The sequence below is a fragment of the Odocoileus virginianus genome, chromosome 6 (genome assembly GCF_023699985.2).
Source record: "Odocoileus virginianus isolate 20LAN1187 ecotype Illinois chromosome 6, Ovbor_1.2, whole genome shotgun sequence".
Taxonomy (NCBI): domain Eukaryota; kingdom Metazoa; phylum Chordata; class Mammalia; order Artiodactyla; family Cervidae; genus Odocoileus; species Odocoileus virginianus.
The window spans coordinates 41461627-41489589 of record NC_069679.1 but is presented as its reverse complement, the minus strand read 5'-3'; the positions used below and the strand labels follow the sequence as shown (position 1 = coordinate 41489589).

Sequence of the window (27963 nt, the reverse complement as noted above, 5' to 3'; positions counted from 1 at the left end):
CACTGGGCTGCCAGGAAGTCCCTTCCCTCTTTGAACCCTTTTATTTGAACCCCCTTCCCCTGTCATCCTCCATCCAGGCTGTTCACAGAGCCTGCACGTCAGCAGGCCCCCCCCTCCAGAAATCAGGCTGCTCTGCCTGGCCGGCTGGGTGGCCTCGGGACCCTGCTGTCGCTTCTAGGTGAATGCCGGCTGTGTGTTGCTTGCAACTCTCGGAGCGCTGGCTTTGGTGACAGAAGCAGTGGCAGGGGACGGGTTTTTCCTGAAAGAGCCCCGACCAGTTGAGTCAAAGGGCCCATTGTGAGCTGTAGCGGGGCCTGAGCCTTTCTCTGTGGCTGGAGCCAGAGGCTCTTGGGGTGGGGGTGCTGCCTGGAGAGGAATGGTCCCAAAGCAGCTCTGGCAAGGGCAGCCGGCTGCAGGGAGGAGCCGAGCCGGCCTTTTTGTGCCAGCTGCTCTGTAAGTGCTAGGCCGCAGAGAGAAGTCTGACCTTGGCCTTGCCTTGAGGAACTGACAGGTTTTCAGGTGAGACAGACATATAAATAAACCAAGCTGATGTGATAGTTCGAGTGTTAGGATCCTGAAGTGTAAGCAGGGCACAGGGAACATGGAGAATTGGGCTGTATCAAAGGACCCAGAAGCCTGTTTGAAAGGGCTCTCACTGGTAAAAATGGAAAAATTTCAAAATCAAAAGAATTAATGACAATGATGAATTATGACACACTGAATACTAAAAAAGCCCTCATGGGTATATAGTAATAGATTATAAAAGGGAAAGCTTTTTTTTTTTTAAATATAACATCAGCTGATAAGTTAAGAAAATTTCTTGTTTTGTAACCCCTATGCCAGGTCATCAATGAATGTAAAAACTAGTTGGTGAAAGATTACCGTGGAGCAGTATATTGATGTGGGCTCAGAGTATGACCTCACTGATCACTTATGGACTCTAGAGGAGCAGTGTCACAGTATGGCAGCCAGTAGTTCTACCAGGCAATCCGATTTGGCTTTTCCAGGACTGGGCAGCCTGGTATTCTGTGACTTCTGGTATGATGCAGTTAAGAAGTAAATAATGTTACCTGTAATATTCATGCCAAACTTGTGTAACTGAATCTAGTAATAAGGAGTCAGAAAAATCCGAAATGTGACATTGTCTGTAAAAAAATTAGCCAGACTCCCTTAATAAATTTAATGTTATTTAAAAAAAAAAGAATCTATTGGAGATAAAAGAGATGAGAGACTTAACATTATTATAATGAATTAAATGTTGATTAAATCCTGGGTCCTATATATATATATATATATATACACACACACACACACACACACACACATGTATCTTTTGATACCATATCAAAGTTGTACAATTTTGAACATAAACCCATATATTACATATTATTAAATAATGGTACTTTTCTTACTCATGATAATGATACATTGATGATATATCTTAACTGTTCTTTTGGCTTCTCTGTATCTTTGAATATTTTCCAAAGAAAAAGTTTAGAGGTAAAAGATCATAGGCAGAGTGCGTGGAGGTGTTCAGGCCTTGGCTGCTGAACCCCGGCTGATGACCAGGGGCCTGTGTTGTTGGAGGTGTGGGTCCCCTCTGCCCTCACTGACCCCCTCTCTGTCCATCCTTTCAGAGCTGATAGACTGGTCAGAGGAGTGGCCCTGGGCTGTGTCCAGAGGCTCATGGGCAGCTCAGCACATGGGGAGTCAGAACGAGTGCTTGCTGGAGAAGGAGCCCAGGCTGGGGCAAGTGACAGGACAAGGGCCCCAAATGCATGGTAGAGGCAGTGGGGAATTGGGTCTGTTGGTGTTAGCTCTGAGCTGCACGCCTGGGGAGATGTTTGTGAGGGGCCACTGCATACTAACACTGGGGCAGTGGGTGCTGTGAGGCACCGGAGGGCGTGCCACTGCTCAAGAAGAGTCAAGTATTACCTAAGAAAGTGGCAATCTGTTCTATGTCACGGGCATGTTGGTCTTCATGTTGTGTCCCGATTTGTCTGTTGACCTTGAACAGTGCTTTTCAAGCTTTCAAAAACAGTTAGACCCTCCTTTTTTTTTTTTTTTTTTAAATCAAAATGTCATCCTGAAGCCTCATGCAATCCAGGTGAAAGTGGTACTGGTGGGGGCCAGAGTCCTCCCAGTTTCCCTGCACCCCAGAACCCTCCTGCCCAAGAACTCCGGGAGCACAGGGCAGAGACTCCAGGGAGAGACTGTGCCAGGATGCTTCGGGCCTCGGCAGACCAGGTGTGCAGCCTGCGTGCCAATCTCTGATGCGTTGTTGACTCACTGCAGAAAAACTGGGGTAGAGAGGAGGAGGGTGGGGCCGGCTCTTACCCCAGAACCGAAGTCCTTTGGTGGTGGCAGCACTTGAAGGTCCTGGTGGTAACTGTGAGGCTGATCTGGGTGATTCTGTCACCATGTCCTGGCCAAGTGCCTGGTCTTGAGTCACTGGGACCCAGAGGTGGGCACCAGTGAGGAGGCCCTAGGGCTGCTAGCTCCCCTGATGTGCTTCGGTGTGGCTGCTCCTCTCTGTGACATCGTACGTAGTCCACAGAATTGCAGGATACCAAGAACACTGGCGAGGTGACTTTTTCCTTTGGTTCCTTTGTCTGCGGTGTGACATTTGGGGGACTGAAGCTCGCTCAGATAAAGAAGCTGTAAATGGCCTGATAGGATGCTGATAAAGCAAAACTTCTCAGACGATTTCCGGGGCTCTGTTAGAGAGGGAGCCCACTGAAGGCAGAGCTGGGTCTTGTTCTTTTTCGCAGTCAGGGAAGATGCGCAGAGTTTTTTTTTTTTTTTTAAATATTGATTTATTTTTGGCTCTGCTGGGTCTTTGTTGCTGTGCAGGCTTTTCTCTGTCTGTGGCAAGTAGGGGCTACTCTCTAGTTGTGGGGTGCAGGCTTCTCATCACAGTGGCTGCTCTTGTTGGGGAGCATGGGTTCTAGAGCCTTTGGGCTTCAGCAGTTGCAGCGTGTGGGCTCTAGAGCACAGGCTCAGTAGTTGTGGCACATGGGCTTAGTTGTCTTGCGGCATGTGGAGTCTTCCTGGATCAGGTATCGAATCCACATCTCCTACATTGACAGGTGGATTCTTTACCGCTGAGCCACCAGGTAAGCCCTGCATAATGTCTTTTGAGGACCTGAGGAAGCTATAGGGCAGCTGGCTGCACATAAACACCACTGCTAGCTGGGCCATTTTGTCTGCTGGCCCGTCATTAGGGAGAGGAGTTACTCACAGGGCAGTGGTGGAAGGCTGTGGCAGGTGGTGCAGGTTGCCCGGCTTCAGGATGGGGTGTTTGGAGGCTTCTGGAGGCAGTGACAACTGAGGCGGCGTCTTCCTCTGGAGTCATGGGTTCCTCAGGCGGGTGTGGAAGGCTTCCTGCTCCCAAGGCAGGTGCTGGGGCGCCTGTTCCTCTTAATCTTTCTCAAATGGAACATCCCACCTGCCCCAAACCTGCCTTCCCCAGTCCACCAGATGACTCCCAGACACTTTGTTCCTCTGCTACTAGTTTCCTCACCTTTCAAGTAGGCACATGAAGGCCTGGTTGCAAAGAGCAACTGAGTTGGGGTATGCAAAGGTCCCCCAACAGCATCTGGCCTGTAATACTGAGAAAAGTGAAAAGTGAAAGCCGCTCAGTCATGTCCGACTCTTTGTGACCCCATGGACTGTAGCCCGCCAGGCTCCTCTCTCCATGGGATTCTCCAGGCAAGAGAACTGGAATGGGTTGCAATTCCTTTCTCCAGGGAATCTTCCCGACCCAGGGATCAAACCCATGTCTCCCTCCTAGCAGGTGGATTCTTTACTGTCTGAGACACAAGGGAAGCCCACTGACTAGAGAGGCGATGACTAAATGTCAAATGCTTCCCCTTGACTGTCAAACCTAGTGGCCCTGGTTCTTCACTTTTCTCCCCTGTCCCCTGGAGAAGTCATTCTCCTTTCTGAAATTGCCCATCCTTCATCTCCTCCTTCTTGGGCTGTGCCTGCTGCATCTTTCGGATATTATTACGTCCTCCTCTGAGCATCCCTCTGCCAGTACACCTGGGCCTGGCTTTCTCTGCCCAGACCTCACCTCAGAGAACTCCTCTTTAGTGATGATACCCACCTCATATGTCAACCTTGCTCTCTCAATGCCGGTGTTCAGTGTTCTTTACATGGTGTTTCTTTTATGTACAGATATTTTATTGCTGTTTTACCATTATTTTTGTATTTAAAAATATGAAATCCAGTCTATGGCCATACTACCCGAACGTGCCCGATCTGGTCTAAAAGTATGAAATCTGGGTCATTTGTGTGCACAGATATGGGTGGCTCAGTGGTAAAGAATCTGCCTGACAGTGTAGGAGATGTGGATGCGATCCCTGAGTCAGAAAGATCCCCTGTAGTAGGAAATGGCAACTCCAGTATTCTTGCCTGGGAAATCCCACGGACAGAAGAACCTGGTGGGCTACAGTCTATAGGGTCACGAAGAATCAGATGTGACCGAGCACCCATACACATCCCATTTTATAGTTGAGGAAACTGAAGCACAAAGAGATTAAATAACTTACCTGAAGTGATACAGCCCTAGTCTATGGGATCTCAAGGAGTCAGACACAACTAAACATGCACACAGATAACCAGGAAGTGCTCGGTTTGATTGGAACATAGGTAACTCACTCAGAAAATGTTCTGACCCTGTGAGAACAAAGCATCCCACGCATCTCACGTGCCCATTTCCTGATGACCAGTGAGAACGAGCGTCTTTTCTGTTATTTGTTCCTCATATGTATCCTCTTCAGAGCCATGTACTTCAAAGGGACTGATGGCGTCATCTTGGAAATGAGGCAGAGATGTTAAGGGCACCATGAGGAGGGTGTGCGGGTTCGACGGGAGGGAAGGGAGAGGCAGTTCTCTGCACCCAACTCCCGGTACCTCTGGGAGTCTGACACCCCCTTCCCTTCTCTCTTCCTTCTCTTTTGAGTCCAACCTTTCCTTTTCCAGGATAATTCATTTTTACTAGAACCTTCTTCCTCACATAACCTACCTGATTAAGTCCTGGTTTTGGCCCTCTGACATAAAAAGGTAAATGACGACAGGGTAGAAGATGATGAGTTGATGTCTCTCCTTTTATTTCAATATTTGTGTTTACCTGGCTGCACCAGGTAAATAGTTGCAGGATCTTTGGTCTTCACTCTTTAGTTGCAACATGTGGGCTCTTAGTTATAGCATGTGGGATCAAACCCAGGCCCCCTGCATTGGGAGTGCAGAGTCTTAGCCACTGGACCACCAGGGAAGTCCCTTCTCCTTTGAAATAAAATAGCTATATTTGATTATTGTAAGAAAATAAATGCCAAAGTATCAGTAGTGTGCATTGGTTCGCTTGTTGGTTGCATTGTTGCACTGCTGGGTGGACTGCAGGACTCAGATCCCGTCAGCCAATTCCTCTTGCATGACCACTCAGCCCATCTAAAATCCACTTAGTACTAACTCCTCCTTTTTTCCTGGTTGGTCTGCCCTCACCAGACAGGTTTACTTATTATCTCCCAACCCCATGACATCTGCTTCCTCCTCAGAATCCTTGCTAAGTCTCTAGCCTGTGCCTGGAGCCTCTCCCTAGCCATCTCTCAGTTTATCCAAGCCTCCTCATCCTCAAAGGCCCCACCAAAGGCCTGCTTCCTGAGACCCTCCTTCCTGCCTGCGCTTGGGTGATTATTCCCTCTCTTGAGCATCAGGACACCCAGGCAGCCCCCTCCCTTAGCACCTAGCCATCTGCTGCTAAGTACTTAACATATGTACACATACATATTCTTGCCAAGTCTGGATAAAACATGGACGTGTGTGTGTGTGTGTGTGTGTGTGTGTATGTTAGTCGCTCAGTCATGTCCAACTCTTTGTGATTCTCATGGCCTGTAGCCCTCCAGGCTCCTCTATACATGGGATTTCCCAGGCAAGGATACTGGAGTGGGTAGCCATCCCCTTCTCCAGGGGATCTTCCCAACCCAGGGATCGAACCCAAGTCTCCTGCATTGCAGGCAGATCCTTTCCCGTCTGAGCCACCAGGGAAGCCCTATGCACATATATACACACACATAAAATGTACAGTCTTTTAGTTTTGTCTCCCAGACCCTAGATCTCCGCCTTGCATGTAGTTGGTGCTTAGTAAGTGACTGGATTATGGTGATTCAGTTTTGTGTTAGTTTCCTTGGGCTGCCATAAAGCGTACCACAGACTGGGGAGGGCGGGGGCTTAAACAACAGAAATCTATAGTGTCACAGTTTTGGAGAGTGGAAGTCCAGGATCAAGGTGTCAGCAGGGCCGTGCTGTCTCTGAGAGCTCCAGGGAGGCAGCCATCCTTGGCTTTTTCAGTTTTTGGAGGCTCTTGGCAATCCTTAGCTGTGGCAGCATCACTCCAGCTTTATCTGATGTTCTCCTGTGTGTATGTGTCTCTGGATCCAAATTGTCCTCTTTTTACAAGGACACTAGTCATGTTGGGTTAGCTTTTACTCTAATGAACTCTTATTAATTTGTCCCTGTCCCCAAATAAAGTTCAATTCTGAGGTTCTGGGGAGAAAGACTCCAACATGCTGTCCATCTGCAGAACACAGTTCAACCCACGATAAGTTTCTTTGTGAAATATTTTCACCTTACATTGTATTAAAAACTTGGGTGAATGAGTGATGGACTTTTATTTACATATTAAAAGTCATTAATTATAGGGGAGAGGAAATGCTGATTAGTTTGTAGACACACATTTCATGTTGAAGAATTGATGACATGTTTACTAAATTGTTGAACATTAAAGTTGGTAGTAAATAATTTTGAAATTTAACCCCTGTCATTTTCAAAGAACTTTGTGAATGTATACATTAAATTCCTATCCAAATCTGTATGCAGTATACTTTTATAGAGACATAGACACAAACACACACAAATAAGAGACCAAACCAACACCATCTTTTACACCTTTATCATGTTGTATCAGGGTCTCACTATATAGTTGAATTTTAGAGAATACTGTCTGAGATCTGCTGATTCTGAGTCTGTGCAGTGGTGACGTTTTCCCCAATTGACTAAGTAGCTTGAAGTGGATAATATTTTAAACAGCTAATATCGCACTGTCATAGATGTCCTTGGAATGACTTATGTTTCTAAAGAAGCTGTTTTTCTGTAGACCTTGGAGAACCCTGACTGAGAGAGAGCAGATATATGTGTATGTATGAAAAGTCAGGGGCTTTCATAGTCCAGTAAAATGGTTAAAAGGAAATCATCACCATTTGGTTTTATAGTCTTCTGAGTCTTGATAGTCTTCAAAGCCCCAGATGAATAAGCCTGCTGAGTTCTTGTCCTTGGTGTGACTGTTTATACAATATCCCGGGCTGTTGCCAGGTGAGGGAGTACACTGCCGTGATTCAGATGCGGCTGGGGCCTCCCTGGTGACAGTGTAGGACTCTCTGTGCCTCTCAGAGATAGCAGCCCCTGGAAGGGCAGAGAGGCCTGGGTTCTGGTCCTGGCTGCCTGACCACTCAAGGTCATGGGCAGGCCACTCAAGTCATCTCCAGGGGCCTCAATTTCCTCTTCGAGCAAGTGGAAATGTTAGCCTGGAGCCAGCATTTTCCTCAATTTCTTTAGTTCTGGGGCTCTCTATTCAAATAAATATGTATGACAGTGCCATCTGTAGAACAGTGAAGGTGCAGTGACTGGTTTAATATGAGGTCGGGGCTCATTGGCTGCCCCAGCAGTGTGCCCCACCCCCACCTCATCCGACACTGAGGAGAGATGGGAGACTCTGTACAAAACTGCTGACACAACTCTTGCCTTTTCCTAACTTCCCGAGATTTTATGTTTCTTTCCTCATGCGGAGAAACCAAGGACAGTGCAAGCGTGAGCATGTCACTGTCAGAGTGAATCTGATGACTGCGATGGAACAGCAAAAAGACGCCAGAGGAGAAAGGTGGACAGACAGGCAGAAGCATCCAGATGGACATGGAGAATCTAGTAGGAAATCAGATACTCAGAAATCTAAAGCCACCACCACAAACAATAGAATCTGTCAGTAACTGTTAGTATGCCCGGCAGTGCACCAGATGACTTACGTATGTTATTCCATGTCTTCCTTGAAACAAGCTTCTGAAATTGATGGTATTATCCCCATTTTACCATTCAGGACCTTGAAGTAAGTCACTTGCACAGGCTACACAGCTAGTAACGCTTTGCAGTTCTTATCCAGGTGTGTGCCCTGGTGAGTCGTCATGGTGACGTCAACTTGCATGCTTCCTCCTATCAGGAAGGACTGGTATCAGTCAAGGTAACTTACCTAATGTATGTACTGTACCAGTGGGTTCCAGAAAAGAACTGACCCCCTGCCTCCCCCCAGATACTCCTCTTTACACTGGAGTTTTTAGGCCTAAGCAGCTATTGTCTGCTTAGAATGGAGTATTATCTTTGAGAAGTTACTCTTATAAGGATACTATTAGAACTATATTTTCTTGTGAGATTTTTTTTTTTTGAGCTGCGCCAGGTCTTAGTTGTGGCATGTGAACTCTTCCTTGTGGCATGAGGGCTTTAGTTCTCTGCGTGCATGTGTGCTAATTCGCTTCAGTTGTGTCCAACTCTGTGCGACCCTATGGACTGTAGCACACCAAGGTCCTCTGTCCATGGGGTTCTCCAGGCAAGAATACTGGAGTGGGTTGCCATGCCCTTCTCCAGGGGATCTTCCTGACTCAGGGATCGAACCTGGCTCCTGCATTGGAAACTTCAGCCACTTGGACCCCCAGGGAAGTCCCTCTTGTGTGATTTCTGCTTGACTAGAAATTTTCTTTTGCTTCTCATCGTTAAGCATTCAAAGTGATCTTTTTCCAACCATAAGTTTATGTAGGAAGTGGTCTCTATTCATTCTTGTGAGATAGTTAAAAATAACAAACATCTTAGTTATCCAAAGGTCTCCATTTGTCTGAGGGGACAAGCCTGCCCATCCCTCTGTTCCAGAGGGAATAGTCCTAGTCCTCTTCCAGACTGTGGAAGACCCCGGAGGCTCAGCTATAGCATCCATTTTTGTTATAATCAGGCTAAACAATGTCAAGCATGAATAATGAGCAGGAACCATAATTTGCTACGATGGACACACAGGTCAGACCACATTCTTGAAAGGGATCGCCTCTGCCTGCAGGATGGATCCAGCACCCAGACACTCAGCACTTAAAGAGTCTCCAGGTCATCTCTTGCCTTCTGGCTGGAAGAAATGTTAGTTGCTCAGTTGTGTCTGACTCTGCAACCCCATGGACTATAGCTCGCCAGGCTCCCTGGGATTCTCCAGGCAAGAATATTGGAGTGGGTTACCATTCCGTTCTCCAAGGGATTTCCCCAACTCAGGGACTGAACCCAGGTCTCCTGCATTGGTAGGCGGATTCTTGACCATCTGAGCCACCAGGGAAGTCCTCTGGTGGAAGAAGTCCAAAACCAAAAGTTTTGAAAATGGCTTCTAGTTTTCAAGTCACTCAATTCATATTTCAGGCTGTCGAAGTCATACTGGCAGCCAGACGTGTGAGCAGCTGTCTATCCTGGCCTCTGGGGTCAGGGGCTGGCTGTGGCAGTCTACCAGCATTCGTTTGGATTTATGGTAGGCTGTGTTTTCTGGTATTATTTATTCTCTGAGACCCTTTCTATTTTTTAATTAATTAATTTTTAATTGAAGGATAATTGCTTTACAGAATTTTGTTGTTTTCTGTCAAACATCAACATGAATCAGCCACAGATATACGTATATCCCCTCCCTTTTGAACCTCCCTCCCATCTCCCTCCCCACCCCACCCCTCTAGGTTGATACAGAGACCCCATTTGAGTTTCCTGAGCCATACAGCATACCCATTGGCTATCTATTTTACACATGGTAATGTAAGTTTCCATGTTACTCTTTCCATACATCTCACCCTCTCCTCCCCTCTCCCCATGTCCACAAGTCTGTTGTTTATGTCTGAGACCCCTTCTTGACCATGGGATGTTTTTCTTTTGTAGAGTCAGTGTCTTGGATGGCCACATACTCCAAATATTCTGGCACAGGCACAGTTCCAACTGTTTTCTCTTTCTTCTTGCCTTCTAACTGTACTTATTGAACATCTATTTATGCTGAGCACTGAGGATCTAGCAGTGACTACAACAGATAGAGCCACGGTCTCTGTAGATAACCTCTGTAGAGGTGATCTCATTGTAAGATCTTATATTCTGAGTTAGGGTTTAGAAAATACGGTCATCTATCACTGAATTTATACCCCTGCTTTCCAATAGCAATAAAACCTCTACAGCCGGAGTTTAGGCTGAGTTACTTTTCTATCGTTTTTCTTTTCTAAGGCACTTGCTGCCAAATGTCCTTAGGGAAAACAGCCATAGCATGAGCCTGTAAGTAAGTTGTAAGTCACGCAAACATCCCAGGGAACAGTTTCATTGAGAGAGTCTCTGTATAGTTTACTGATGATGCCTGTCATGAATTCTGTTGCTTTGCACAGAGGGACTTGGGATGCTCTTTCAGTTGATTATGTCCTTTCCCCTTCTTTGGCAAAAAACTTTCGTTCTGTGCCTTTATTAGGGCTTTTGTTTTTATGGCAATTTTATCTGCAGTTGTTTTATGTCCAGGAAGCTTAATTTGATTTTTTTTAATACCGAGCAGCATTGTAAAGAAGTTGAAAAAGCTTTTAATTATGGAGAATTTCAAACATAAACAAAAGGAGACTGAATTGTGTAATGAATATTGGAGCCTTCACCCAGCTGACACCCCTCAATCTGTGGTCAGTCTCGCCCTATCTCCACCGCCGTCCACTTCCTCCACCCTGTGTCCCAGATGTCATAAATAGTTTAAGTATATTTCTCTGAGAGATAAAGATTATCTCTTAATATAATCACAATGCTGTTATCATGCCTAAAAATTAATATTTATCTTATGGGGAGATTATTTTAAAGGACATGGGAGGAGAAAAATTTAGCTGTAAACACAGTGCCAAACATGTCAAATCTTTTTACTTTTTTTTTCTGGGTTTTCCAGTTTTTGACCAAAACCATGCTGACGTTTTGTAAAAGTAATAGAAGTCGCAGCTACTTTACAGCTTTTTCTGGATATAGATTTTATGCTTGGGGCAAATATCACCCCCTACCCCCACCCTGTGGCTTCATCTTAGATGAACAAAGGATTTCTCTTCAGGGGACCAACTTTACATACTCTGGGTAATTCCCCAGAACCTCTTCCAACTTTCAAAGCTTCTTATTCGTTCAGCAAGTATTTATTGAGAACTCATTAAGTGTCCATCACTGTTAGATGCTGGGGATTATGGTGAAAAAGAATTCAGATAAGACCCTAGGCTTCTTAGAACTTTGATTTGGTAGGGAAACGGGCCTTACGTATCTCGTGATGCCAACAGTCACTCCATCATGGTTGTGGTAAGTGTTGTAGAGACCCGACTGTCTGAAGAGTTGATGGAGATGACCTTGAAAGAAGAACATTTCAGCCCAGCAGTGGCTCTGCAGCGAGAGGGAACAGGCTGTGTAAATGCCTGAGACACGAAGGAGGTTGGCTGATAAAGGAACAGAAAAGAGGCCCTGAGGCTGCAATGAAGTGGGGGGCTGTAGGGAGATGGATCCTGGGAGGCTGGAGAGGAGGCTCCCATCCCGGGCTCGCCTCCTCCCAGCGGCCCTGGACCTGAGAGTCCCCTCTTGGCTCCCGTAACCCTGAGGTCTGGGGCCACATGAAGCTGTGAGCTCTGATTCCTCTCCTCTGAGTTATCCTGAGGGTTTTGGTGGCTCAGATGGAGGAATCTGCCTGCAGTGCAGGAGAGCCAGCTTTGATCCCTGGATCAGGAAGATCCCCTGGAGGAGGAAATGGCTACCCACGCTGGTATTCTTGCCTGGAGAATCCCACGGACAGAGGAGCCCAATGGGCTACAGACCATGGGGTCGCAAAGAGTCGGACATGACTGAGTGATTAACACACAAGCTATCCTGAAGGCTTTGTGGTTAAGGAAAGAGCCTAGATTTGGAAACACAAACAGGCACTTGAATACTGCCACCTTGGAAGAAATAGTAATATATACACAGTAGGGTTAATGTGGGGATTAAAGAAAACATTGTATAGTAAAATGGCTAGCCAAAAAATATTTTCTTTCTTTGTAAACACCCCTTCCCCCTCCCCATCACAGCCCAGCAGCTCCTCAGGAGTCCTCTCCCTCTGGGGTGGCCCATGCTGATGGCCCTGCTCCTGTGTTGGGCCCTTCGCCGTGGGTCTCTCATTTAGATCCTGACTTTGTAATAATTTTTTAGTTGTCATTTTTTTGAAAATGTATTATTGAAGATGTGTAGTCCAACTTTCTAGATGTTTTACTCACTCAAACATGCACTTGCAAAACAAAAAATAGAAATATGAAATGTACTATTTTTTACTTAACAGGTCTTTGATATCTTTCCATTTGTGTAACTTTCAGATCCACGACCTCTCGGGATGTGTTTCACAGACCATGTTGTCCCTGGCTGGTCTGTATATACCTCCATCTGTGGTGGTCCCCATCTCCCCTCATGGGCAGGGAGACAAGCTCTCTTGATCTGGTCACCTGAGCGTTTTCCTGTAGGCCAGTCCACCTGTGAAAACCTTTGCTTTTCAGAAACAAGTTTTCCCAAAGCCTTAGGCCAGCATCAGCTTGTTTTTCAGGAACTGGGTGGAGCTGGTGACTGAAAGATCTTGCTTTTGTTTCCTGGTACGTGGGAGTTTCATTAGAGCTTTTCCTCTTCCTGATTATACGTGTAGTAATGCTGGGATATCTAATCTGAGCTTCTCACTCTCTGAGTGCCATTTAACCCCCTACTCACCTAAACTTAGGTATCAACATTAAGAGTTGCCTCAGTGCCTGTGGGAGCCAGGTATGAGGAGCTCTAGTGAAAGCATTTTCCAGAAGCAATGCAAGTGTCCCACCCCTCATATTTTATCTCTTAACAAGTTTGTACAGAAGAGTGGGAAGCAATGGATGTTTTGTTATTTTTTAAGATTAATTTTAAGCTTTTGCCTGTGCTGAGTCTTCATTGTTGCACGTGGGCTTTTTCTAGTTGCAGCAAGCCAAGGCTAGTCTTTATTGCGGTGTGTGGGCTTCTCACTGAGATGGCTTCTCTTGTTGTGGAACACAGGTTCTAGCTGCGTGGGCTTCAGTAGTTGCAGCACATGGGCTCAGTAGTTGTGGGGCATAGGCTTAGTTACTCAATGGCATGTAGAATCTTCCGGGACCAGGGATCAAACCTGTGTCGCTTGCATTGGCATATGAATTCTTAACCACTGGACCACCAGGGAAGCCCTTCTTACTAATTATTTTTCAAAAGGTCACATTGTAAGCGAATGATACATGAAGTTATAAAGAAAAAAAATCAAATTTCATTCTGACCTTCAGCATCCCTGCTCCTCCCCACCATCCCCTCCTTAGAGGTCATTACCAGTACCAGTGAAGTTGCTCAGTCGTGTTCAACTCTTTGCGACCCCATGGACTGTAGCTTACCAGGCTCCTCCATCCATGGAGTTTTCCAGGCAAGAGTACTGGAGTGGGTTGTCATTTCCTTCTGTAGAGGTTCTTCCTGACCCAGGGATCGAACCCAGGTCTCCCGCGTTGCAGGCAGACACTTTAACGTCTGAGCCACCAGGGAAGCCCCAGCTTAGGGATCATTACTGATTAATAATTTGGTAACATTTACAAGCTTTGATTGGACCAAAGATGGAATCATAAAGGACTTACTATTCTGCCACAAATGAATGATTTTAACATGCACAATGTAGTTTTATATGTCAAAGATGTTTTGCAAGTGCATAGAAAGAATTTATGCAAAGGTGGTTTAAAAATTAGTGCAAGAGCAAAGTTACTGTTATGAAACTCAGCCCTCTGTCCTGTGACATTGTCAGCACCCAGGAAGATTAGTTGTAGGCTGGTTTTTCTCTGCCATCTCAGTCCCTCGTCCTTAAGTTGTTCTTGTCCCATCTCTTCCATGTTGTGATGGTCCTACTCTGTCCCTCTACATCCAACAAAGCCTATGGGGAGGTGTCCTTAGTATCAGACAGAACTGGGCTTGAACCTAGGTGTGTGACCATGAACAAGAGACGAGACTTGACCTCTCTGAACTTAAGTTCTCTCTGCTATAAAGTGGAAAGGACAGTCATTGTGTTGTGGTGTGGCTGTGGAGATTAAATGTGTGAGGAACATGTCTAGCTTAGAGAAGGTGCTCAATAAATCTTAGTTTCTCTTGGCCACGTCTCCGCCTTCCCAAATGTATTTGCACTTCAGCAATGATGGGAGTTTTAACTGAGAGAGCCAAGGAGCAGAGGATTCTTTTGGAGTGATGTCATGCTGCCTCTGCCTGACTTTTCAGAAGTATTTCATGAATAATCACAACAGGGGACCCCACCTCCCTTCCTCAGAACTGGCTCCAGGGTCAGCTCTAACGTCAGAGGACAATCTGGCTGCCAGATGGCTGTCAGCATTCTTCCCCCCCACATATCTCAACCTCCTGCATTTCAGGCCACACAGTTAGTGATGACGATGAAGTCAGACAGAGAAACCAGCATAAAAACAGCTTTACCAAGAATGTGAGATTTCAGACACTCACTCTTGCTATCAGGGATGGCATAAGTCCATTAGGCACCTTTCTCAGAAGGCGCCTTTGTCAAAAAGGCACCTTCTCTGGGAAGATGGGTTCCTATAGAGGTGCTGCTTGATAAAGGGACAGAGCTTTGGTGGAAATTAGGGCAAGGTGCTGGTCTCCAGGGGAAAGATAGGCACAGGCCAGTTATGACTTGGTGAGTAGAGACCAGGTTGGATTTCCACTGGCAGTGATGCCTCTCTCCCATTGCCAGACATCTCAGTGCTGGGCACAACCTGCATGACCATGTTCAGTGGGCCCATGATGACAGCTGCCTCTGCAAAGCCTAAAGAGTCATCATTCTCTTCTCTTTTCCTCCCCTCTTTCAGCATCGTGACCTGAGCAATGGAGAAGCAACCAGGAAACTTCCTCAGGGTGTTGTCTATGGTGTGGTGCGAAGATCAGATCAAAACCAGCAGAAAGAAATGGTGGTGTATGGGTGGACCACCAGTCAGCTGAAAGAAGAGATGAACTACATCAAAGACGTGAGTAGTTTAAGGATTTTGTTTTCTGTTTTATAGTCTTGTAGCATGTAAGAGGGTTGAGTTGGAAGCTCTGATATGAACGTAATAAGTCATTTTGAAATAATTCTAAACATTGTCATTTTGGATGTAAAAACCACTACAGATCTTCATGGTAATGTGAAAAGTGTTAGTCACTCAGTTGTGTCCGACTCTTTGCGACCCCATAGATTGTAGCCTTCCAGGCTCTTCTGTTCATGAGATTTCCCAGGCAAGAATATGAGAGTGGGTTGCCATTTCCTTCTCCAGGTCGGGAACTTCCCGACCAGGGATCGAACCCAGGTCTCCCGCATTGCAGGCAGATTCTTTACCATCTGAGCCACCAGGGAAGCACACATGTAATTTTGCAGTGAGGTACAGAATGAAGTTCTATATGTTATCAAGTAAGGAGGCTCAGTAGACCAAATAGCTTTTTTCTTCCATGTATGGTAAGGAGGTTCTTAGGTAGTTTTGCTTATTATATTGGACACTCCTAATATAAGAGTTTGGACAGTTGTATAAATTTGGATGCTTTTGGCTACAGGTAGCAGAAAAGCCAACTCTAAAAGGAAATTTTTCTTATGTAGGGATAAGTCTAGGGATAGGTACACTCCAGGCAGGGCTCTCCAAGCACCAGTTCTACTTCTGAGATTCTCTTGGTTCTTTCCTCCTTCAGCCTCAGGCTCACAGCATCATCTGAATATATGATGGTGTCTGGAGAAGGAAAAGGAGACAATCATCTCTGGTTACCCTTTAGAGACCTGTCATCAGACTTGCACTTTTGTCTCATTGGCGAGGACCCAGGTCACATGCCCATTCCCAAATCCATCACTGGCAAGGGGAATGGGCCTTGCGAATTGGTTTGATGCTTCAGGCCAATCAGTTGGGTTGAAACAGATGCTGGGAAGTCAACCACAATAGACATTGTCCAACCCAGGCCAATTAATACCATTTCTTTGTAATTAATATTACATTTCTTTTAAAGTGTACGTTCTTTGGAGAACTTTTGAAAAATATAAAGATGTATGAAGAAGAAAACAAAATCACCCATAATTCTACAATTCAACCAGAACAGTTGTTAACATTTTGGAGTATTTCCTTGTAACCTTTTATTTTCTTTTTATCTATCTGTCATCTATCTTTCTTTCCTTCCTTCCTTCCTTCCTTCCTTTCTTCCTTCCTTCCTTCCCTCCTTCCCTCCTTCCTTCCTTCTATCCATCCATCATCTCCATTCCTTCTTGGTCTACCCAGTGTCTACCTAGATTGAATAGTGCCTTTGTTGTCAAACTGGAGTGATTAGATAGAGAGGATATGAGCTGTCTCAGACACTGGCCTGTGGACTAGAAAGTACTCGTGAGAAGCAGGGGCAGCATGGGCAATGGTGTCCCCATGGATCTTGGTTCAAGGTCCAGCTCTTTGACCCAGCCAAACTTTTGCCCTATCTGAGCTTCAGTTTCCTCATTTACAGATCATGGGGGCTGAGAAGGAACTGTTAAGGTCAAAACTAGCTCTGTTTTATTTGGCTGTGTTTGCCAGTAGGGCACAAACACGTGTGGTCAGCTTTTGTTTTGAGTTTTTGAGAAGAACATCTCTTATCAAATATCAAAAAATAATAAATGTACCTTTCTTAATGTGTGTTGAAAGATTTGGATAGTTGTACAGTTTTAAGGAATAAAAAAGATAATAAATTCTTAACAGAGAAAATGAAGAAAAGCCAGGTGAGCCATACTCATACACAAGCGGGCAGAGCCTGTCTCACAACTGTCAGCCTCAGAGCCCCAGTCATCCGAACCCTGAAGATCATTTTTAACCATTCGGAGTAGCCCATTCCTATGTTTCTATGTAGGGACAGCTTGTACCTTTTTGGTTGCCCCTGTTTTTCTCATGCAAATGCTTATGCCTTTCTCACTGAGATGCCCCAAATAACATGGCACCACTTCAGAAGTAAACCTGCTAAGCAGATTGGTGAGTTGTAGATTGCCCAAGACAAAATGGTAGGTTCAGGCTGTCAGGTGTCCAAATCATATGGGAATTTCTGACCTGAATTGCCAACCTCCACTGTGATCTGCAATTTAAAATTAATTTTTTGGTCCCACCTTCTGTGGCTGGCTTCAGATCCATCCCAGGCTACTCATTCCTGAGTGTGTTTATGGATTTGTGTGCCTTCCCTCACTTGTGGGTGACTCTGGCAGTATTTGCCAACAGGAGTCACATCCAACTCCACCCACTCCTCAACAGTGAGTAGGCTGAGAACCAACTCAGCCCCACAGATGAAAGCCGTTCTGTCTGCCCAGAATGAAAAGGTTGTTGCTTTTGGCCTCATTTTCCCCAAAATGTTTGTATTCAATGGTGAGAAAGTAGATTCTATCATTACAATTCATTTGGAAAGGGCAAGGTTTTGTGACTTGCTTTCTTCTGCCCTGAAATCTCCACCAATATCCAGTCATTCCTAATAAACATACAGTTTAAAGCAATGTGCTAGTTGTATAAATACAGTTTCAAAATTAAGTCCCCATGTGCTGTGGCCTACTTAACCCCTCATTCTAACCAAACTGCTGCTTTTGAGCCTTTCCTGTGATAGAAGTTCCAGAGCCTTCTGGAGAGGGCTCCTTTGAGGCTGCTTTTTTTGTATGAGAATCCCTGAGTTCTTCATTCAACCAAGGGAGCACCAGAAGAAGAGTGAATAAAGAGGCTATCTGTTAGGTGTTTTGTTTCTATTGAGAATATATTTAAGGCCCCATTACTCCTCTGAAAGTGGTATTACAGAGAAATTTAAACAGAGTTTGTATAAACAGGTGTTTGGGGCAATCACCATGACTTTTCTTATATTTAGTGCCTTGTGTAGTGTTGGTGATTATTGAGGAGCTGACTTTCACATTTATGGGCTCTCTAAGCTCATAATTTCCTTCCTTACATTCCAAACATTTATTTGTTCTTTGGCAGTCAGGACAGCAATAGGGAAAATTAGAGGTGCCTTTTTTTTGTTTGTTGTTTTGGTCTGCCTAGTCATGCTTTTTGGCACCCCTGGTGGCTCAGTAGTAAAGAATCCACCTGCTGATGCAGGAGACGTGGATTTGATCCCTGGGTTGGAAAGATTCCCTGGAGAAGGGAATGGACACCCACTCTAGTATTCTTGCATGGAGAATCCCATGGACAGAGGAGCTTGGCAGGCTACAGTCCATGGGGTTGCAAAAGGGTTGGACATGATATAGCGACAAAACAACAATAGTCATGTGTTTATGAAGTTGACCAGTTAAACAGTTTCTACTTATAAAAATATGTGATAGGAAAAGGGGAAATCCTGCCTGAATATGATCTTTAGGGTGGTAGGTAAATTTCAATAAACCATTTTTTCTTCAGAGCATGTTATTTGATAATTAATACTTATTAATAATTATATATAATCCACAATGTGTATTTATTATTATTACTATTATTTGGATAATTCCCTTGTGATAGTCTTTCTTAATATCCCAAATTGTTCTGTTCCTCAGATTATTTTTTTGTGAGGCCCTTCTCTCGTTAGGGTTTCTTAAATGTTTTAGAAATCTCACATGAAAATATTGTAGCTTGATCTGTAACCAGCATTTTTGTGGGCTGCAGGTGAGAGCCACTTTGGAAAAAGTAAGAAAGAGAATGTACGGAGATTATGATGAAATGAGACAGAAGATCCGACAGCTTACCCAGGAACTGTCAGTAAGTAGCACATGTGAAGGGATGCTAGCACGTAGAACTGCCTCTCGGTTGCTAGTGCCTGAAGGTACTTGAGTTTATCATGTTCCTGTGAGTGGACTCATAGGAATGTGACTGTGCTGGGTCTTTGGTGCAGCTTGTGGGCTCTCCAGATCTGAGAGCCCATAGCACATATAGTTGCTCCATAGCGCATGGAATCTTAGTTTCCTGACCAGGAATTGAACCCACCTCCCCTGCACTGGAAGGCAGATTCCTAATCCCTGGACCACCAGGGAAGTCTCTGGAATCATATTTTACATGAATTGAGGGAATAGTATCACAGGATATTATTTGAAGTTTATTATTTGAAGGAAAATTTTTGTGGCAAGAAGAATTTTCACTTTTAAAGCATTCCCTCCAAAGTCAAGAGCAAGATGAGGAAGCCAGCTCTACTATTATTATTTGACATTGTACTGGAGAGACTAACCATGGAATTTAGCAAGAGAAATAGATTTAGAGGTATAAAAACTGGACAGGTAGATGAAAAACTATCAAAGATTACAAACTGTATGACTACATACCCAGAAAACTCAAGTGAACCAATGAAAAAACTGCTATAAACAGAAGAATTCTGTAAGGTATTAGGGTAAAATATTAATGGACATGGACAAATAGATTGCAATATGCAAAAAACTAGTTAGAGGAGATAAAAGCAACAAAAAACTGCCAGATATGTGGAAATAAATTTTAATAAGTAGAAAGACATTTATATCATGTACTTGGAAAGGAAGATTCAACATCATAAGACATTAATACCATTCATGTTGATATGTAAATTTAATATAACCCAGTAAAAGTAGTAAAGGATTTTTATTTTATGTTGTTCTTTTACAACTGAACTAGGTGGTTCCATGGTGTACAGAAAATAAATATGAAGAGTTAAAATTCTGGGGGGAGAAAAAGGCAATGAAGGAGACTAGCCCTTTTAATATTATAAGAAATTGAGAAAGCCTCAAAGATGAAAACAGCACAGTATTGGCACATAAATAAATAGATATTAATGAAAAAGAGCCCAGAAATGTAACCCAATCTATGATAAATGTAGCACATGAAATGAAGAGAGGAAAATAGACTGGTCAGTATATGCTGTTGGGACAGACTTATATCTGGACAAATTCTGGGTAGATTTTGTTAAATTTAGTGCCAGAAGAAAATACATGTGAATTGTTTTATACTCTTGGAGAGGGGAAGGTATTGTCTTATGAAGAGATGCAATTCCCAAATCACTAAAGGAAGAGTTGATAATTTTGACTACATTAAAATGAAGACTAGTGCTGGCAAAAATACCAAAGTCAAATGACAACCTGGGAAAATTTTTTTGCCTTTGTACTATAGGTAGTAGGCTTGGAGAAGGAAATGGCAGCCTACTCCATTGTTCTTGCCTGAGGAATCTTGTGGACTGAGGAGCCTCGTGAGCTGCAGTCCATGGGGGTCGCAAGGAGTCAGACATGACTGAGCGACTAGTAGGCTAATATCCTGGGTACTTAAAAAGTGCCCATGAATCAAAAAGAAAAAGGCCACACCTCATAAAAATAGGCAAAATATTTGTGACAGATAATTTATAGTAAAGGACAGATGAAGAGATCTTAAATTCCTCATTCTCAATAAGAGAAACTCAATTAAAATGGTCCTGTGATGTTTTTATCTAGCAGACTGGCAATACTGCAAAAGTGGAACAAGATGCTGTACGAAGAACAGGCAGATTGTTGCTTGGAATGTGGTTTGCATTACTTTTAGGGAGAGCAGTTTGGAATATCTACCCAAATTACAAATGCCTACATCCTTTGACTCAGCAGTTCTCTTCCTAAGAATTTATTCTATAGAAAAACTCTCACGTATGTGAAATGATGTATGTATAGACTTAGTTGTTAAACATTGTTTATAATAGTAAAAAGATTGGAAACCTTACAAGTCCATTAAGAAAGAGAAAATAAAAAAATACATTGCATCTCTACAATCACAGAGTTGTGTAAAAATAAAAATGAATAAGTTCTTCAAAAATATACAAAATTTCAAAGATATAGAGTAAGTGGTGAAAAAGCAAGACACAGGAAAATGTCATGTATAGTATACTACCATTTATGTAAACTAAGAGGAGAAAATAAATATATCTAGATTGTTTTGTGTGTGTAAAATTACTGGGAAGATTACTGGGAAGATCATCAAGAAAGTAATTAACAGTGGTTCCTGCTTGAGGTGCAGAGTGGACACAGTGGTAACTGAGCAGATGGGACAGGAGTGAAAAAATATTTCATTTAGTGTCTAATATTTAGAAATACTTAGTGACTGTTCTACTTTTAAAATATTTGAACTCTAGGAATATATTGCCTACTCAAAATTAAGGAAAAAATAAGCTTCCCCTGGTTTAACCTAGCTAATGCTTTATGGGAAAAACATTTAAAAGAATACTTGTGGTTAATAACCTTGAAGGAAAAGTCTATTCTGTATGACATACTTCCCATAAAAGTTAATATCTGCAGTAAAGGAGCACAGTTGCAACAGTCATGTATTTACAGTTCAGTTCAGTCACTCAATCGTGTCCAACTCTTTGCGACCCCATGAATCACAGCACGCCAGGCCTCCCTGTCCATCACCAACTCCCGGAGTTTACTCAAACTCATGTCCATCGAGTCGGTGATGCCATCCAGCCGTCTCATCCTCTGTCGTCCCCTTCTCCTCCTGCTCCCAATCCCTCCCAGCATCAGGGTCTTTCCCAATGAGTCAACTCTTCGCATGAGTTGGCCCAAAGTATTGGAGTTTCAGTTTCAGCGTCAGTCCTTCCAATGAATACCCAGGACTGATCTCCTTTGGGATGAACTAGTTGGATCTCCTTGCAGTCCAAGGGACTCTCAAGAGTCTTCTCCAACACCACAGTTCAAAAGCATCAATTCTTCGGTGCTCAGCTTTCTTGTATTAGAGTCTAGTTTATGTCTGGACTGTGAAATTATCTGCTTAAGTAAGACCTACTACCTTGATTATGTGGGGTGCGAGTATACAGGCATATCCAGCTTGTCATTCTCATTGACATGTAGGAAGAGATTTGTGAAATTGTCACCTGCCAATGGAAATTCACTCTGCCATCACTGACACTGACTGTAATTAAAGCCAAAGGATTGGATTTGCAATAGATGCATAAGCAGGTCTCTGCCCCTTGCTTTCCATTGCCACGTCCTGCACACCCTCGTTTTCTCATCTAGACTGTCACAGGAGCTCCATCTCTACCCGCAGTCTCCTCCTCCTCTGGGTCACACCACAGACTGTAGCCAGGTTAAGATGCTAACGTGGGACTTTCCTGGTGGTCCAGTAGTTAAGACTTCACCTTCCGATACAGGAGATGTGGGTTTGATCCCTGGTTGGGGAACTAAGATACCACATGCCTCATAGGCCAAAGGTCAAAACATAAAACAAAGCAATATTGTAACAAATTCAATAAAGACTTTAAAATGATCCACATCAAAAATAATCTTAAAAAAAAATATCCTAACTTACTGGCTGCATGAATGTGCCCTGAGCAGGAACACACCTCCTGCCCCTGGCCTACTATTTCTTCCCTCTCCCAATGGTACACCTCTCGCTGTCTCATGCCTGACTGCTTCCTATGGCTCCCACAGGCCTCACAGGATCGACCCTTGAGTCTCCCAGAACCTTACCTCTGGTTCTATTGCCTCCTGGCCTTTCTATATACCCAGCCCTTCTTTAAGGTCTAGCTTAAGACTGGGCTCTGATGAAACTCTCTGAAACACATTAAATATACATCCAACAAAGACAACACAACAGCAGCAGCAGCCACTCCTAGGAACTGGGTGAGTCCAGAGCATATTCCTTCTATGGTGAGTAGACGAAAGCAAGATGGTATAAAGTGGTATCCAACTAGATTCTAGTCGTAAAGGTAGCTACGCATTTGCATTCAAATCCCTTAACTTCTCTCCTTCCCTTTCCTCCCTATAAAAAGGCATGTTCTGGGGGCTGCAGAGTGTAAGTGAGGCCCTGTTGGGGAAGGGGTGAATATCATCCAGAGGAAAGGTTGTCTTGCCTTTCTGCTCTCTGGTTCATGTGGATGTTGACTTTGTAATGTAAAGCTGTACTTGAAGTATCATTGACCCCGATGTGCCTGCCCTCAGGAGAAAGTTGTGACCTAGCTGAAGATTTTTGTGAGCATGTATGGTTTGGTTGTGTGTAACTGTCTCCTCAATCTGTCCAGGTTTCACAGGCAAAGCAGGACTATCTGGAGAATCACATCCAAACCCAGTCGTCAGCCCTGGACAGTTTTAATGCCATGAATGCGGCGTTGGCGTCGGACTCCATCAGCTTGCAGGTACTCATCTGCTCCCCGTTGGCCGGGTTGTCCTCTGCTCCAGTGCATGTGAGCTTAGCCAAGGGTGGGCCCTCTGTCTTTGTATTAAAGTGTCACAGAATGTTCTCGGCTGATTATTCAGAATACACTCGGCCACAGCAAAGGCTGAGCCAGGGAGACGGTTAAGGAAGGAAGCTGATGGAAACGCTTCCAAGCTGAGACTCCCAACCTTGCAGTTGCAGTTGTTTTTGCCCTTATTAAAATGGGGGTTTAGATCCTGAGTTCAGCGCTAATGATGTCACTTGTCCCACTAGACACCTGAGTGGTCCTAAGCATCAGTGCCTGAAGCAACATATCACCTGCTCCATCATGCCGCAGTGTTAGAAGTCTCACCAGTCACAGGAAAGATGGACTTAACCCAAGGCAATCCTCATTCATTCATGATGAGTAACTCCCAAAGGCTATTAGGCATGTTTTCCTAATTTAGAAATTATTTTGCATTAAAAGAAAAAATCATGTGCTTTCCAAAGAACACCTAGTAGTGCCAGACAGGGATGCCCAAGAGTCAGGATCCTACACGTGTGTAGATGTGTGTGGTCAACCCACATCAAGGGGATTCTTCTCATTATTACTTGGATTTGTTTGGAGTTAATCCCTCACATGCTGCCTATTGTTACTCTTTCAACCGACCGCCCCCGCCACATGTACTATGCAGATTAACTTGAAAATGTTCAGAGCCAGGCATTAGATTCAACATTATATTCAACAGCCTCCTCGGGCTTTAATTTCCAAACATGCAAATAATAGATTCTGTCCCCTTCCAACTTCATTTGGCTCTTATCTCTTTACCTTCCTCTTCAAAGTTCACACAAGCTATTTCATATCCTTTCTGGTTCTCTATAAATAATTTGCTAGATAAGCAAACAAATTTTTATGTTGGGATGATCCACTTCCCCTAGGATCCAGTATATTTTGCTGACAGATGATTGGGCAGTAGTGCCAGCAACGAAGCTAGGATATAGTCCCATAGTGGGCCTGGGCCGGCCTTGTGTTTGGATTTGTCTGGAAGCCCATTTCAGGTGGGGCTCTGAGTCCCACCCTTTTCCTGGCTCCCGTTAGAGCATGCCAGCTTTCCCCTGGCCTCAGGCCAGGCCCTGCTTTGGGTCTGGTTTATTCAGTAGCCTTTGTTTTCCCTTCCTCCTGCCATCAAGTGGGCTTGCCCAGGCTCCCTTTCCTTCCCTCTTGGACATGTTCTCACCCTGGCCAACCAGGAAAGGCTGCATCTTACTTGATTTCACATCTGGTTGATATCTGTGTTTTTTTTCTTCCCCATCATAATTCTGATTTGCCACCCCCTGTTGACTGGAAAAACAAAAACAAAAACAACACACAACCTAAAAGTTGAGAGTTCTGTTTTATTCAGTGACCCCCCTGAGGACTCATAGCCCAGGATTCATTCTCTCGGAGAGTTCTGAGGAACTATTCCAAAGAAGTAAGGGAGGACCAGGATATACAGGAGTTTTGGCTGAAAAAAAAAATGTAATCAAACATCAGAAGGTTGCTGTTAATCACAAAAGAGAGACATCTTAAGTTAATGTTTTTCATGCTTTTCTATGTGTGATAAGATGTCAGAGTCTGGGCTCACGGACATTATTTCTTCGGTATGCATCTTAACTCTCTAGGCTTAGTGTCCTGCTTTTTCCCCATCCTGAATTCCCCTCAGGGCACACTGTCAGGTGGGCTGCCCTGGCTGATGGCTTGATGGCCAGCAACATTCATTGTTTTTTGGAATGGCAGGCAGGCAGCATTTTTGTCCCCATCACTGACACTCCAGGCATTCACTTCAAAGGTCAGCTGTTAGAACAGGGTCTACCCTAACCCAGGGACCCTGACTGATTCCTCATCACGGTCTAGTCTCTTATTCCAGGGCAGTCAGAGGAGCCTTATAATGAAAAGATTAAAAACTGTTGTTTGAGAAAAATAAAAAGAAGAAGTGGGTGGAGGCAGGGGAAGGGGAGAAGTGGAGGACAGAAAGATACTGTCTCATGGCCAGGAAACTCAAATGAGTCTGAAGATGTTAACTTCTTACTTCTTCCATTGTCTAGTCTACCCCATTTTCATTATTAATGACACCAAGACCAGGTCTTCATTTTGACTTTATAAAATGTCAAAGCTGGAAAGAACAATTGAGATGATCTCCAACCCCCTTGTTTGATGGATAAACAAACAGACCAACAGAAATGACTTGAACGAAGTGTGTAGCTCCAGTCCTGGTCTCTTGGCACCTGATACAGGTTCTGAGCACAGAACTGGTCTCTGTAAAGCCAGTGGGACTTAGAGAGAGGATGCTTGGCCAGGTGGCTTTTCAAGCTCCTTGCACCTCCAATATTCTGTGATTCCAGCCTCCAAATGGCTACTGTATTTTCTTTAATACCTATATACCACCATTAAAAATCCTTTTTACTGACTTGAATACGTTTAGGAATGAGGCTTATTATCCAAAGTGGAGGTTCAGGAGTGGAGGAGCTTCAGACACTGGCCAGCTACAAAGAGGACACAGGTGTTAGGAAGTGAGTCCAACACCAACATCTTATATTAGAAGAATTTCCAACTCTTCTAATAGAGAGTTGTAGGTAACTTCAGGAGGCGGTAGGAGGTGGTAGAAGTTGCCTTGTGTCTATTGCTAGGAATTCTGAAGTTGTGGAAGTCATTCCTCTGTAATGAGAGTTAAGCATGAAATAGCAACAATATTAATTTAAGCATTCCTGCTTCAGTGGGCGGTCTTGATTAATAAGCATCAGGCACTTGTCAGGCACTTGTCACAGACTCTGTTCCCTGATCCTCCCTTCATCACCACCCTTCTCTGCCTGAGGGAGGAATGTGAAGCATATGCAGCATCATAGTAGCCTCAGCCATGTTGTTGCTATTCCGGCAGCTCATCTGAAAGTATTGAAGTAAACAGCCTGTTTAAGAAAAAAGGGGGAATACCTCCTTTTTATAAAATACCTATTTTGTTTTCTGATTTAGGAATTTGGAAAATGTAGAAGATTTTAACCGAGAAGAAAGTTAATACCATCCATACTCCTGTCCCTAGTGAAAGCTGTTATTTGAATTTGGGTAACTCTCCTAGTCTTAGCCCTATCTCCCTGGTGGCTCAGCAGTAGAGAATCTGTCTGCCAATGCAGAAGATATGGGTTCAATCTCTGGATTGAGAAGATCCCCTGGAGAAGGAAATGGCCGCCCACTGCAGTATTCTTGCCTGAAGAATACCATGGACAGAGGAGCCTGGTGGGCTACACTCCATGGGGTTTCAAGAGTTGGACACAACTTAGTGACTAAACAACAGCAAGAATTACAACCTCCTAGTCTTTTTTTCCCCCCTCTGGGCATTTGGACAGATGCTTATGCATTTTTTTTTTCAAAGTGGGGTTCTTCTGTATTTACTGTTTTCAAACCCATGTGAAATTATGTATCATTAACATTTTTCCTTGGAAAAGGGTTTGATCCGTTTCCATCCACCCTAGGCAGTGACATGTGGTGTTGGCAGCAGCAATGGGGAATTATGGGGAAGCTGACTGGCCCACCCATTACAGGGCAACAGACCTCCTGACCACCAGGGGGCCCTCAGGCGCTCTAATGCCAGGGGCCCAGGCTTGTAGCGCCTGTTGCTGATGTCTCCCTCAAGGATTAATGACAAAGGGATGTCCGGTGTGGTCTGGCCTGTTTTCTCACACTGCTAGATCTGGTTTTTATTTTCATCCCATCAGAAAACCCTCGTGGATGTTACTTTGGAGAACAGCAACATCAAGGATCAGATCAGAAATCTGCAGCAGACGTACACAGCCTCCATGGACAAGCTGCGGGAGAAGCAGAGGCAGTTAGATGCGGCGCAGGTTGAAAACAAGCTGCTGAAAATGAAGGTAAATACAGGAGCATGGATTTCCTGCTCACCTCTTCCTCCTCCTCCTCTCTCCTTCCATCATCAACTCTCCCATGCCATTTTCTCCATTCTCTTCCCTGTTGGGTTTTGTCACCCTTCTATAGCCAACCCTGCAGGATTTGACCTGAAGGCACTGAGGTTTCTGTGTTCAGAGCTGTCGGTGCAGATTGGGGGGGCACCCCATACACACCCCATTGGGCTCTCCTGCCTTGATCCCAGTGGCCTCAGCTGCCGAGACCTCATCATGGCACTGCCCTTATATACTGAGAGGGCCCCTGGGATGCCTGCAGGTTTGGGGCTTGAGAAGCTTCAGTGTTTGGGACTTCCCCGGTGGTCCAGTGGTTAAAAATCTGCCTGCCAGATGCATGGGACACGGGTTTGATTCCTGGTCTGGCAAGATCCCTCATGCCACGCGGCAACTAAGCCTGTGCACAGCAACTACTGAGTCTCGCTCTAGAGCCCGTGCTCCACGACAAGAGGACCCACTGCAGCGAGAAGCCTGAGCACCAAAACAAAGAGTAGCTCCCGCTCACTGTAATTAGAGAAAACCCGCACGCAGCAACGAAGACCTAGCACAATCCCAAAATTAATTATTTAAAAAAGAAGCTGCACTGTTTAGCTTCTCTTTTAGATCCCAAGGCCTTTTTGTCTGGTTTGATAATGAAGAGCTGAGGGGCCCCCCTGGAAGAAAATGGATGGGTGACCAAGGACTCTGGGTGGTGTCCTTCCTGCCGCCAGGCCTGGCTTATTCTGCAGCTCAACCTCTAAGGCCCTGGAGGTCTCAGTACTCCTTCCATATGTGAAGCATGGAGCACTCATTCATCTGTGGGTCTGCTCCTGGCTCTGGTTAGAGTTCCTCCCCA

The 27963-nt window shown here is 44.5% G+C and overlaps 1 protein-coding gene across 3 annotated transcripts in view; it reads left to right on the top strand.

The window, feature by feature from the left end:
* MYZAP (myocardial zonula adherens protein) overlaps positions 1-27963 on the top strand; it is a 128069-nt gene that overhangs the window by 24085 nt on the left and 76021 nt on the right. For all 3 annotated transcript variants that reach the window (XM_070469230.1, XM_020906157.2, XM_070469231.1), the window contains exons 3-6: positions 14964-15119; positions 18738-18830; positions 23068-23181; positions 26928-27080. In XM_070469230.1, coding sequence (XP_070325331.1) covers positions 14964-15119; positions 18738-18830; positions 23068-23181; positions 26928-27080 — 516 coding nt within the window. The remainder of the gene's footprint in view (positions 1-14963; positions 15120-18737; positions 18831-23067; positions 23182-26927; positions 27081-27963) is intronic.